This window comes from Tursiops truncatus, chromosome 8 (genome assembly GCF_011762595.2).
Source record: "Tursiops truncatus isolate mTurTru1 chromosome 8, mTurTru1.mat.Y, whole genome shotgun sequence".
Classification (NCBI taxonomy): Eukaryota; Metazoa; Chordata; class Mammalia; order Artiodactyla; family Delphinidae; genus Tursiops; species Tursiops truncatus.
The window spans coordinates 2,557,839-2,570,750 of NC_047041.1; the positions used below are offsets into that span (position 1 = coordinate 2,557,839).

Here is a 12,912-nt window from a genome sequence, read left to right on the forward strand (position 1 = left end):
GGAACTGGACTGGAGTCCTCAGACACAGCTAACTTAGTGCCCGGGAGCATTCCTTCCTAATGCCTTAATGCGAGCCTGAGAATGTGTTAAAAATAGCTGCAGGCAGAACACATTATTTTCTAGGCCTATAAAAAACTCACAGGCTCCTAGTGGCCTTTCCTTTGAGATTTTGCTTCCCTTAAAAAATAGTTTTTCTCAGGCTTGTTGGTGGGCGAGTGCCAGTTCTGCACGGCAACATCGCAAACACAGCTGAAGTTCATTAATATCAAGAAAACACTTGTTTGTGTATTGTTTCTCCCTCATAGGTAGGAGGAGTTCAGGAGAGGACTTTGCAGGAATCTATTTGCATCCCTGTGGAATCAGGCAGGAATCTGGAAGAGCTTTCTTCTTCTTGTGGGGAGGAGGGGGAGGGAGGCTTACCTTTTGTCATCCTTGTACCACTGGAATTCTGCCGAGGGAACCGCGGAGGCTTCACACTGCAGCGTCCCCGTCTGTCCCACGGGGACACCTGTCCCCTTAGCTTCTGAAATATATGGAGGATCTGCAGAGAGAAGACATCCCATAGCAGCTCAAATGCCGCAGTCACTGACTGTGTTTGTCATGCCCTGCTCTACCTCTGGTCTCCACCATGTGCCAGAGAATGAAACCATCCCATATTGTTCTAAGGAAAAGCTCACATGTACTGCTTCTGCTCCCCTCTGGACAGAGGTGGAATGACCAGGTATTCAGGCATACTTCCTGTTTAAACTTTTCAACTTTCATAGGATGTAGGCCCCCCATGGACCCTCTACCCCAAGGGGTGACAGTCAGCACCTTTAATCAGCCCTGCAGACTGTCTGCACACCAGGTTCTTGCCAGAGTATATAACCTTGAACTATTCAATTTCCATCAAAATCTCAGTTGCAAGAAATAATACTCATGGAGAATTGCCTGAAGGATACACAGATCCGTTACTCTTGGAGGTGTTCTACGCTGGACCCCTGAATCCAGCCGGACCGACTAGACCTAAGTACGTGGCCTGCATTCATTCCAAGGCTTTGTCAAACTGCCCTTGACAATGCCGACAGTTGCACTGAAATGCATAGTGAGAAACAGCCACAACCAACTCGCCCTTCTGTTTATTGCAGAGATATTGCGTGTTATGTCATTGTGCTCTATTTGTGGAGACCTTAACGTGAAGTTATTTTTCGAGTCTCAGTACCAGAAAAAGCAGTGTTTCTCCCAAGCAACAAATTTGCTTTTATCTTATGGACATAAACCTCAAACCAAATGATGTTTCCCCTCTTTGCTTCAGGGACTGGAAGCCAAATCCTGGACCCACAACTGACCACCTTGGCATATAAATTTTATGTACTGATTTCCCCTAGATTTCACTTATTTTCCTATATAGGTTTTCCCTTTGCTTACATTTCCTTACTCTTCAGGTTAATCTTTATTAACCTTAAGTCATCTTATGTCACTTTAAAAATAATCGTGGTAGGGTACAAAAATGGCATCATTGTTACACCTGTTTCCATGCTGCTTGTGTTAATTAGGTTTGAATTGCAACAGAAACCAAAATATTAAAGAACGAGTAATCACCAAAACACGATATTCCTCCTCTACCTCCACCCTCACCTAAGTTTTGAAGGAGAAAGGCTTCTTGTCTGCTGGCTTAGTTCTTGGGTTCTAGTCTGTCCTAAGACTTTCTGAAATTGGGCACAGCAGGGAAAACTTTCAGAATGTCACAGAGAACTGAGTCAGGGCACATAACGAGGAACCGAGAGGGGAGAGCGTGAGGGAGGGGGGAAGTTGGGCAGCATCAACGTCAGAGAGAATTTGGATGGTAAAGGGGGAGGAGGGGCCCAGACCAGTGGCCTCCAAGCTTTTTGGGTTCAGTACCTCACGTAAGAAAAATCAGGGATGAGCTATACCCTCTAATATGTGGATATATGTTTATCTATTTATAGTTCAATTAGGAATGTATACCATGTCCATCAACATACATAATTGGAAAAGGATGAGATAAAATCAGTATACCATGAACAGAAATTATAATATTTCCTCCACACACATGCTTTTAATTTATTTTCTTGCTCCCTATGAAGGAGATGACTGTCTAGAGAGTGTGAAGCTTGGTGACATTATGAGTAAAGTATGGGAAAAATTGGGATTCAAAGACAAGCTTGTATAACATGCATTGAATGCTATTTCACGATCTTTCAGGAATGTTAAGGCACGTTTTGGATCATATGAAATCACTTTCAGATCCAATTTATTATCATGTTTTAGAAGAGTTTGGAATTGTTGCTCCTAAAAGCAGGAAACGGACCGCAAGGCTGCTCTGTTTCCTACCCCGAGTCAGGGCGTGGTGCTGAGGCCCAGCTCTCTGCTGTGGCCGCGACAGCAGCAGCCTCAGGCACGTGCGGGGTGGGGGCTCCTGCAACCACTTACAGTTCACGGTGACCTTGACTCTCCGCACCACTGGGGCAGCCACATCATTGGAGGCGCTGCACTCATAGTCCCCCGACTGCTCCCTCGTGATGCCCTGGATCTCCAAGTATTCATCTTCGCTCACAAAGCCCACAGCTGCAGGAGAAGGTGTGGTGGAACAGGAGAAAAAACACCAAAGGTACAGACTTAGAAAACAAAGTGTGCAATGGTTACGTCTGCAGAGAACTGTGCCACGTCTAAGTCCAGATTCTTGGGATCCATGCCAACTCTCCCTCCTTCCACTCTTTTATCTCGTCCATCGCCAGCTCTTTCTTGGTTCCCTGATGCACCAGCTAAAATGTTTGTGTTCCTACCTGCACTAAGCACAGAGTCTGGAGAATTACTCGTCCTCAGTAAGTGATGAATAATGTTGCCATTTACCCTGCCCGAATCTCAGCAAGCAGTCAGGCTCTGGGGATCTGAGTTAGGCACCTTTGGTGAGTATTAACTTTCTGGTCTCCAGGTATCGTTTAGGCTGAACCTTGAAATGCAAAGCTGATGACATCATCCTAGATCACGAATCCATGATCGTGATCATACCACACTAGCAGTTACACACACACACACACACACACACAGCCACAAAAGGCAGTGGAAACACTAATGAAATTAAATTTCTGTTTTCAGATTTAGACACTCAATTAAATCAGCAGAAATCCATTTTATAAACTTCAATCTTCTGGAGCTCTTGGGTCCAAGATTCTGGCCACAAATCAACAGCAGGGACTCCACCCTCTAACTACAAACACGGCAGAGAGGAAAGAGCAAGAAGACAGGGCTGCGAATCACATTGTCACATCCCCGTCCAGAGACTCAGTCTCCCCGCTGAAGATTTATCAGTAATAGTAACAACCGTCTACCTACCCGACGTCCTCGCTGAGGTCTGGCCTTGAGCCTCTGATATGGACAGACCAGGACATTAATGCCTGCAAAAGGATCGTCACTGTCCCCTCCCAGAGTCACCCTGAGCGTTAACCTTCTCGTGGAGAGACAGGGGATGACAAAATAACTGGGTGCATCCCGGGATCAGCCTGCCTCTCTATTAAATGAAGATAGTCAGCACACCTTACCCTGTGACCTGGCATCATCTCATAGGGAAAATGGGTGCTATTTTTAGTAGTTATTCTGGGACAACAAGCAGAAGTTGAGACTGTCCCCAGAAACCAGAAGACATGTTCCCTGGAATAATGTATATATAATCCTAACACCTCACAGGGCTGTTTGGAGGAACAAATGAAAAGTAGTTACATGAAAGCACTTTGGAACACTAATGTGCGGCACACTTGTCCTAGTCACCCTGTGATCTGCCTGGACGCCCAGACTCAGGGGGCGCCAGGCTATGTTAACCCCAGGGGGCCCCACCTGAGTGGGGAGGGAAGAGGCACAGTGCCCCCCAGGTGATAAAACCCCTCCATAACACCACCCGTATTGGCTGATGCAAAGCACAAAAATGACGAGAAGAAGAAACTACTGTGATACAAAGAAATATGTGCGTGGTATGTAAATTATGGTTGTACGTGTTCTATGACATTGTTAAGCTCCCCATTTTTGGTCAAGATAATAACAGGAGCAATGACAATGACACACAAGTCAACAGCTTTCTTATACAGAAGGACCACTGCCTGCCCAGCGAGGCCAGGGCTCCTGGGTCATGGTAAGTCTGTGTCACTGTCCAGAACTAAGTCCAACCTGAGCATTTCCCAGGTGTCTTCATACCCTATGGAGCCCACATATATGTGCAGGGACACTCCTGCCTCTACGACCTTCAGGGGAGCAAAAGAATAGCCTCTGTCTATTAGAGCAAGCGAGTAAGAGTTAATTAATTCACTGGAAGAACCAGGGACGTGCTGAAAAGTAGAAAACAGTGTGCAAAAGTCCAGGATATGGAGAAGACAGTCAACATCAACCCACAGACCCTCATGGTCCCAACCAGTGAGAACCTTCTCCATGTCACAGGAGCCTTAATTGTCACTGTTTCCTAAGCATCTTTAGGGGAAAAAGCACCAACCTTGATTTGCGGAAGGGTGGAGGAAACGAAGAGAAGAGGTTTAAATGAAGAGCTTGTGATTCCTTTTAGGTTGTCGTTGTTTATTTGTGCCCAACCTGAGGCTACATTTGTCAGATATTCCCCGCTAGATGCTGTAATTACTGTGCAAAGCATCGAGGAGACCAGTGTCACACTTAATATTCCCATTAATTTTAAATGGTGGTCCTTGGTACATATGTGTGGCAATTGGTGTCATATTTTAATTAGGCTTGCCCTACACCATCTGAAATTAATAATAGCTCGAATTACCAGTGTAATTTATAAATTAACAGTGCCATAGCATTAGAAAATAAATTAGCTCTGGACAGCTGTTTCTGGATTGAGCTCCAGTGTCAAAACAGTGACTGGGAGGACCTCAGATCTCCTGGGAGGCTGCGTACGACACAATCAAAGCAAAGAAACAAAATGACACAGGGTTCTCTGGTCTCTTGTTCTTGTTTCCAACTACAGACTATGCGTCTAGTTTAATTCTATCATCCAAACGCGTTCTTGTGTGACCACAGTAAGACTTACAGGAACCAAGCTTGAATGAATTTGTTATAGGAATATCCAAATGGAGAATTTGATGGGGGGGGGGGGATTACTGTCACAGACTGAAATGCAACTACGTAAATATTAGGACAATCACGGTAAAAAACTTAGAAAGCTTTTTGTGGGGACATGTGTGCTGCTGTATGTGAATAAATAAATAAATTTATTAATATCAGGCAATTTTATGTAGGGAAGGAAGTTAGATGGCTTAAGATTTGGGGAGGGCTTCCCTGGTGGCGCAGTGGTTAAGAATCTGCCTGCCAATGCAGGGGACACGGGTTCGTGCCCTGGTCTGGGAAGATCTCACATGCCGCGGAGCAACTAAGCCCGTGAGCCACAACTACTGAGCCTGCACGTCTGGAGCCTGTGCTCCGCAACGGGAGAGGCTGCGACAGTGAGAGGCCCGCGCACCGCGATGAAGAGTGGACCCCGCTCGCCGCAACTGGAGAAAGCCCTCGCACAGCAACGAAGACCCAACACAGCCAAAAATAAATAAATAAATTAAAAAAAAAAGATTTGGGGAAAGTGTATGTTCTCCACTGACCTACATGTATATTACCAGAGGGAGAGGGTTACACTTAAGTCATCCTGCAAAAACCGATGAAGCTTAAGTTTACTATCATGTGTTCTCCAGACCAAATGTAGAATTATAGGAAAAGCACAATCATTGCTTACCCATTGTTATATGTACACTTTCTGATTAAACTGGAAAGGTAGGATGTATATAGAAAAATGCTTTATACATTTTAGCTTGCATTGTCATTATTGTTACCTTTCTCCTCATACACTTTTTTTCTCAAATAGGAGCAAAAATAGCAAAACCAGATAGAAAACCAGTATATATACATATAAAACGAAACTCTGAATCACCAGAAATGAGGTCCCTATAGGGACTGCTTAAACAGACAAACAAGAAAAATAAAAAAAACCCCACTAAACTGAAATCTGAATTTATAGAGTTAATGATTAATGATTCAAGCAAAGTTTTCCTTTAATAGCATTTGTGCTCTGGCTATGAAATGATCAGTGCTTTGCCACTCGAATGGAGAACTTACAAAGACTATTAGAAGAAAAACAAAAAGAAAACAGATCAACAGAGCTAGGACATAGGCTGACTTCAGAAGAATTGCCTAGAATAGTTGTCTGAATATAGAATTTTAGATGCCATTCATACCTACTAAATCAGAATCTCCTGGGATGAGGAGTGTTAATAATTTTACTTGGAAATTCTTATGTACAGTCAAGTTTGGGAATTAGGGATTTAGGTCAATCCTGTATTTTTCATGTGGGAAATTGAAGTTTAAAGGAGGCCATGCTCACGCATGGGGCTAGAGGCAGCACACCAGGTCTCCTGATGTCCCTCACACCGATCCTGCAGCTATAGTAGTGTTTTCTAATGGTGTTTTTATGCCGTGTGCACTGGTCTTATTTCCCCATGCAATCAAAACTTTTTGACAGCAGGGACCATGTCTTGGGCATCTCTGGCTCTCAAGGCACCTAGGAAAATGGTTTACATAATTCGAAACTTGTCAACTTCTTATTAATAAACTGATTGAGGGCTTCCCTGGTGGCGCAGTGGTTAAGAATCCACCTGCCAATGCAGGGGACTTGGGTTTGAGCCCCGGCCCGGGAAGATCCCACATGCCACGGAGGAACTAAGCCTGTGTGCCACAACTACTAAGCCTGCGCTCTAGAGCCCGCGAGACACAACTACTGAGGCTGCGTGCCACAACTATTGAAGCCGCGCGCCTAGAGCCTGTGTTCCACAGCAAGAGAAGCCGCTGCAATGAGAAGCCCTCGCACGGCAACGAAGCATAGCCCTGCTCGCTGCAACTAAAGAAAGCCCGTGTGCAGCAACAAAGACCCAATGCAGCCAAAAATAAATTAAAAACAAACAAACCAAAAACCTGATTGACCAACAGACTAAGAAATACAGACCGAATTCAATTAAAAAAAAAAAATCAGGGACCCTGTTGCTTACCTAACACTCACATGGCTCTGTTCCCAAGACGGCCCCACCTTTGGTAATTGTTCTTAGCAAAATATTTGTATTTCCTGACTTCAAAAAATATCATCAGTGCTAGTGTTCTAACAGAAGACTTTCTTTAAATATGTGATTTTAAAAGGTTTATCAAGTGTTCAGCATACTTTATATTTAGTCTTGGGACCAATTATTTCCTCGGGGGGGATGCACCTTTACAAATGGAGATCAATGAGGAAGTGTGATTTCTCTAACACAATTTGTTTTACAGCCAACTTCTCAGGAATACAGCTATTTCATTAAGTGGAATCTGACAATCCAAGCAGTGAAATGAAGCAAGTTGGAAACGTGATCACATCTGTCCCCAAACCCCCGAAGAAACTTCACACTCTCCGAGGACTTAGCTCAGCAGTTTATAACCCATCGAAGGACAAAAACTGCCCCGTGTTAAGTAATACTCCTTTGGAAAAGAAAACCCTAGGTTTCTGAGTTCATTGATTGGGCTTTGAAATCTTTATAACTGAAAATAATAATAGCCACGATTATTATTTTTATCACACCCAAGAAAAGCTACAGAGAACAGCTGTAGCTATTGGAGAGGGCACAGCTGTCTCCTTGCTTAATATTTTTATGGAATATATACCAGCTGAGAGAAAAATCACTGGACCTCAGAAACTAAAAAAAAAAAAAATACAGAACATAGAATTCCAGAATTCAAAAGTTGGAAGGAATCATTTAAAACATTTAGTTCCAATACTGTGACTAGTCAACTGGTCCTCTAGACTCTGCTCCCCTTTTCCCTCTCTATTTGCATCAAGATGTTCCCATTCAACCCAGACTGGGCTTCAAGGAGAGCTGTTTACAGGACAGATCAGATGGTGTCCCTCCAAGGTGCCTCGATTCTGTGCTGACCAGCATGGGAAGTTTTGTGCTTTGACGGAGGAAGACGTGGTTTTGCTCAGATGCTGGGAGGTATGGTCCCCAAGAACATCGTGATAGAGGCATGGTTAGTGTTCCTCAACTGCAGCCCTTGCAAGCCAGAGGGACTGGTTTGAGGTCTGAGGGAGGAAGTGGTTAAAGCCAGAACTAAAGAAGATACTAAAGGTGGGCGATGCTGCCATGAGATGCAAGGTCAGCACCTGCTGATGGACTGGGGAAGGTCTTCCTCCTCCCGCCCTACCCCCGAGAACTCAAAGCAGTCTGGGGCCCTGAGCCCGCAGCCAACAACTGTTCAGAACAGACCCTCACTCTCCCTCAGACAGCAGAGGCAGTGGTGAGGGGCGGCGTGGAGGGGCCTCCAAGAACGAGGCGGAGGTAAAGCTGAGGGTCCCCAGGCGTGGAGATGGGTCCTCAGAGCCACCTTAGCCTGGCACTGGGGGAAATCCTTGTGCTGCAGGACCAGGCTGGGGGCTCGTGGGCTCCACAGAAAACCCACACAGCAACACCTGCGGTGACAGGGTGAGCCGACCGTCGCCAAAAAGCATTTCCAAATAGAATGGTAATTCTTGTTGAATTACCTACACAGGATAGCTTCTGAGGGTCTGATATTCAGCTGGAGCAGAAGGGTTGATCTCGGCTCTTAGCCCTGCTGGCCCCTGGCTGTGCTGCGGACGGTGCTGAGTGCCCGCGTCCGCACACTGGACCCTGAAGTCATCCTAGCTGATGGTTCCCTCTCCAAACTCCAGATTCCTCTTCTTTAAAATGGGAAAATGACACCACCTTAGAGCGGGATCGTGAGTATTAAGTATGTGTGAAGTACTTAGCACATGGTAACCTCATAATAAATGGCAGCTCTTGTGATTATCGTTACTGATCCTACAGCTCAGCCTGAGCCCATCTGATCCTTGATACAGGAAAATCTCACTGTGAAAATGAAAGAATAATCAGATCTCTGCTTTTCCAGGAGGGACTTAATAATAATAAACTTGACAAAGGATTCACCACAGATCCTGTAACTAGAAAGTTCTACTCCGTTCACTTAAAATACGATTTGATTTACAAGGGATACAATTTCTTGGGATCATTTCTTCTAAGAAAGCAATTGCAGCTGCATAGCCCATGTGAAACCAGCTGGGGGCTTGAAAAATATCTCTAATTTCACAACTAAGAATAAGAGGATATAAACATATTTTATATATATATATATATATATATATATATACACACACACACACACACACATATATATACATATATATGGGTGTACATATATACACACATACATATATACATATGTGTGTGTGTGTGTGTGTGTGTGTGTGTGTATATATATATATTTGTTTTTCTCCTCGATCTTTCTTTTGGATGCAGATAGCATGGCTGGCAGAAAGGACAGTCTGACGATCTCTCCAAGAATGAGAAACTTTTCAAAGTTCTGGAGGGCCCAACCTGTTTTTTCCTGCTCTTGCACTGAGGTACATGTTCAAATGGCCAATGAGAATATTACACATCAAACAGAAGGGGCCAACGCTGGGGCGTGGGATGGGCTGAATTGTCCTAAGTCGCTGGCTTCCATTCCAGGAGAGGAATCTCCCTTGAACACTTCAGCATTGGTTGCTGGTGAGAAGAGCTGCAGTCGTGAAGTGTGTGTGTGGCAGTGTCCCCATGCATCACCTGCCTGGCAGGCTTGCAGCTGTCTCTGCTGCAGCTGGACTTTTCTTAGACCTGGGAAACTTATCATTTCCCTCAGCCCCCGACCCCAAACCTTCAAATTAATCTATTAATGTGATTTTATCATAAAGCAGTAATTAGAGATCCAATTAAAAATTACACAAACTGATGCCAACTGTAAATTTCCTGACTATCTTTCTACCTATCAATCTATCTATCCCTATCTATCTATCCATCTATCTTCTCTCCATCTCTCTGCCTCTCTATTTACATATCTATCTATCTATCTATCTCTATCTAGGGATAAAGGTAACTGCAAAACAACACAGATCCTCATATATTAAGAACTCATTTGTCAGTTGCAACAAAATATATGTGTATTTTTGAATAGGTATGAATATGCGTACATGAAATGTAGTATTTTATGATAAATAGAAAGAAAAAGAGAATTGAATTCCCTTAATTTTTTAAGTGGGACATTTCCTGGGAATAATCTTTAGCTTTGTATTAAGGAGGAGCTGCAGCCCGAAACACAATTATATGAAGAAAGAGCCCTCTGCACGCCACCGAGCCAGGTCCTGTGTATCTCTGAGGTACATCCCTCTCCTTAACAACAAGTTGTCTTTGCAGATATGGCTCCAGCAGCTGGCTGGGCCCTAGGAGTGTGTGCTCTTCTGCTGGCTGCCTTTTCATGAGGACCCCCCAGCTCAGTTTTGCATGCAGACTCTGTCTTACGGGTAATGATTTCAAAGTCAAAAAGCGCACAGCTGGATGTTGGGAGCTTGCAGCTTGGTGTCTGGAACCTGAGTATTTGCAGTGGTACAGCTGACGGCTGCTAAAAAAAATAAAAAGTAAATAAAGAAATCAGCTTTTGATTTGTAAACTCAGCCAATTTGATCTGAAAGACATTGATAGGGGATAAATATAGAACTCCGCAGTGTCGTATTACCTCGTACATTGGCTGTTTGCTTTCTCTTTTTCTAAAACCCTAGAGATATAAGCCAGGACTGAGTGCTGCGGGATGTCATGTTGCTTTGAAATTCCTTGTCCAGATTAATTTAAGGGAATTATTTTTCTTAAGAGACCCCTACTGGGTTAAGGTTCCTGGCTCTATCATGCACACAAGTGGTCAGACATCCACCTGCAGGGGGTCATCTTAGCCACCTGGTCCTGAGCTGGACACAGAGGGAGCAGGGAGCAAGGCCTTCCCTTTGCAGCATCCTCAGGTGCAGAGCAGAAGGAAGGCTTTCCTGAAGAATTCCACGTATTCGCGACTGTACCAAGCAAACACTCAATGACAAAATGACCACTTGGGAGAAGGAAGAGAGAAGAAAACCTGGAGTGGGGTTAAATCTATAATTAAGATAATTTAATGAGTAAATTCAAGTCAGATCCTGAGAGGAAGCTGCAAGGTGCCATGGATTCTGGGGATGGAAGCGCCAGCCTGCACTCCTGGTTGGCCTGGCGGCAGGGAGACACAGGCAGCCCATGTATGTAAGAGGATGACTCGACACCACACAGACATGCCCTTAGAGTAGCATGAAGCCTGATGATGTAGGGTCATCTGGGTCCAGTGAGAAAGGGAGGCGTGGGAAAACCTTTGAATAAGCCAGCTTCGATGACAGCCTTTGAACATATTTAACATAATAAAATCTTTGCAAATAGTTCTCAAAATCTCTCCCCCACCAAAGCTACTTGCTACTGAGTCACACCGGCTGAGACATGTGCACGGTGCTGCCCACCTGTCTGGGAATGCCTCCCACCTCTGTTCCGAGTTGTCCTCTACACACAGGTGGACCTTCAATCCCATCACGGAGATGTGAAGAGAGAGTGCACAGGAAAGGAGATTTATGCTTTCATTAGTTCCACTGCTAAGGTTTCCTTCTATCTCTCTTCATTTCGCACAAAAGCAGGCACACATACCTACGTCCAGATGGAACACAAAGTATGAAAACAAGACAATCGTGATTTGTCAGAACAAACGTGGTGCTGCTGAGCCCTGATTATGGCTCTTTCTCTAGGAATTACGTAGCCTTGAGTAGATTACTGATTCCCAGTTCCCTTGTCAATGAAATGTGGTACGTTCTTATTCTTCCCTCCCTAGGTTGGGTCTGAGAATTAGATGAGAGAATTTGAGCACACAGAAGACTGGTTGACACACGAGAGATGATCCATTAATGTCAGAAGGAACAGACTCTAGGAGGAATCTGAGACACTCAACCCTTAAATAATGGAAGATATTAAAGGTGGGCTCCCTTCCTCTGCTACCTCAATCTCCTCCCCTTGGTCAGTCTACACTCTGAATCCAGTTCCTGCATCTGAAATGACCAGCTCTGCTCCCGATTTCCATGTTCATGTCATCATCCCAGGACGATCTGCTTACCTCTGTGCCCGGAACTCAGGGGAATGCCTCACGTGTGTCTCCCAGACACCCCGGGCTAAAGCATCCCCTTGCCCCTGAAAACTGCTCTCACCCCTGTGTCCGCTAATCCCTGCTGGTGGCAGGGCCACCTCCCCGTTCTCCTAAGGTAAAAAAGAGTCACACATTTGATTCCTCCTTTTTCACTCACACCTCACCATCAGTCAACACATCCAGTGGTTTGTGCCCCCTTTACCGTTTTCAGATCTATTTTCTTCTTTCCCTCATCACTGTTAACTATGTTAATTCAGTTGCTGTTATCTACTCTGGGTTATTACAATCCCCTCTCTACTGATCCCCCTGCCTCCAGCTTATTATATTTATTGTTGACGCCCGAACGATTGCAAAGAATAAAAATCCATCTCCTCACGGCTTAACCCCTTGTCCTTCAGATGACTCTTGTCTCCATCTCTAGATTCTTCTGTTGCCAACTCCTTTCCCGCCTCACCCACTAGACACACCAGGGAAGTTCCTACGATGCTGAGCCGTTTATCTGTGCCTCGCAACCTCTCCTTCTATGCCTTCAAAACCATCTAGGATACTACTCCTCTGGGAACCCTTTCTTGAAAATCAAAATTCCTTACCTCCTCTCTACCCAGTTTATTTTGTTGCTTCAAGTGTTGCCCTAATCACACTGCATTGTTATGTAATTGCATATGTTTACCCCACTCAAAGTTATAAGAGAGAGGGGGCCCTTATTTATCTCTATCTCCGATATCTATAGCAGCCTTGAACACACAGAAGGTACCACATGATCATATGGTCAAAGACTGAATGAATGAACTAATGGATTATAATTTTGGTGGCTGGTCTGACTCTCATAATGAACTATTCAAACCTTCTTTGGTAACT

General features: G+C 44.5%; 1 protein-coding gene across 3 annotated transcripts in view; it reads right to left on the reverse strand.

Annotated features, from left to right (window-relative positions):
* NTM (neurotrimin) overlaps nucleotides 1–12,912 on the reverse strand; it is a 931,021-nt gene that overhangs the window by 20,948 nt on the left and 897,161 nt on the right. For all 3 annotated transcript variants that reach the window (XM_033861762.2, XM_033861763.2, XM_033861764.2), the window contains exons 5-6: nucleotides 2,434–2,568; nucleotides 421–541 (exon numbers count right to left, since the gene is read on the reverse strand). In XM_033861762.2, coding sequence (XP_033717653.1) covers nucleotides 421–541; nucleotides 2,434–2,568 — 256 coding nt within the window. The remainder of the gene's footprint in view (nucleotides 1–420; nucleotides 542–2,433; nucleotides 2,569–12,912) is intronic.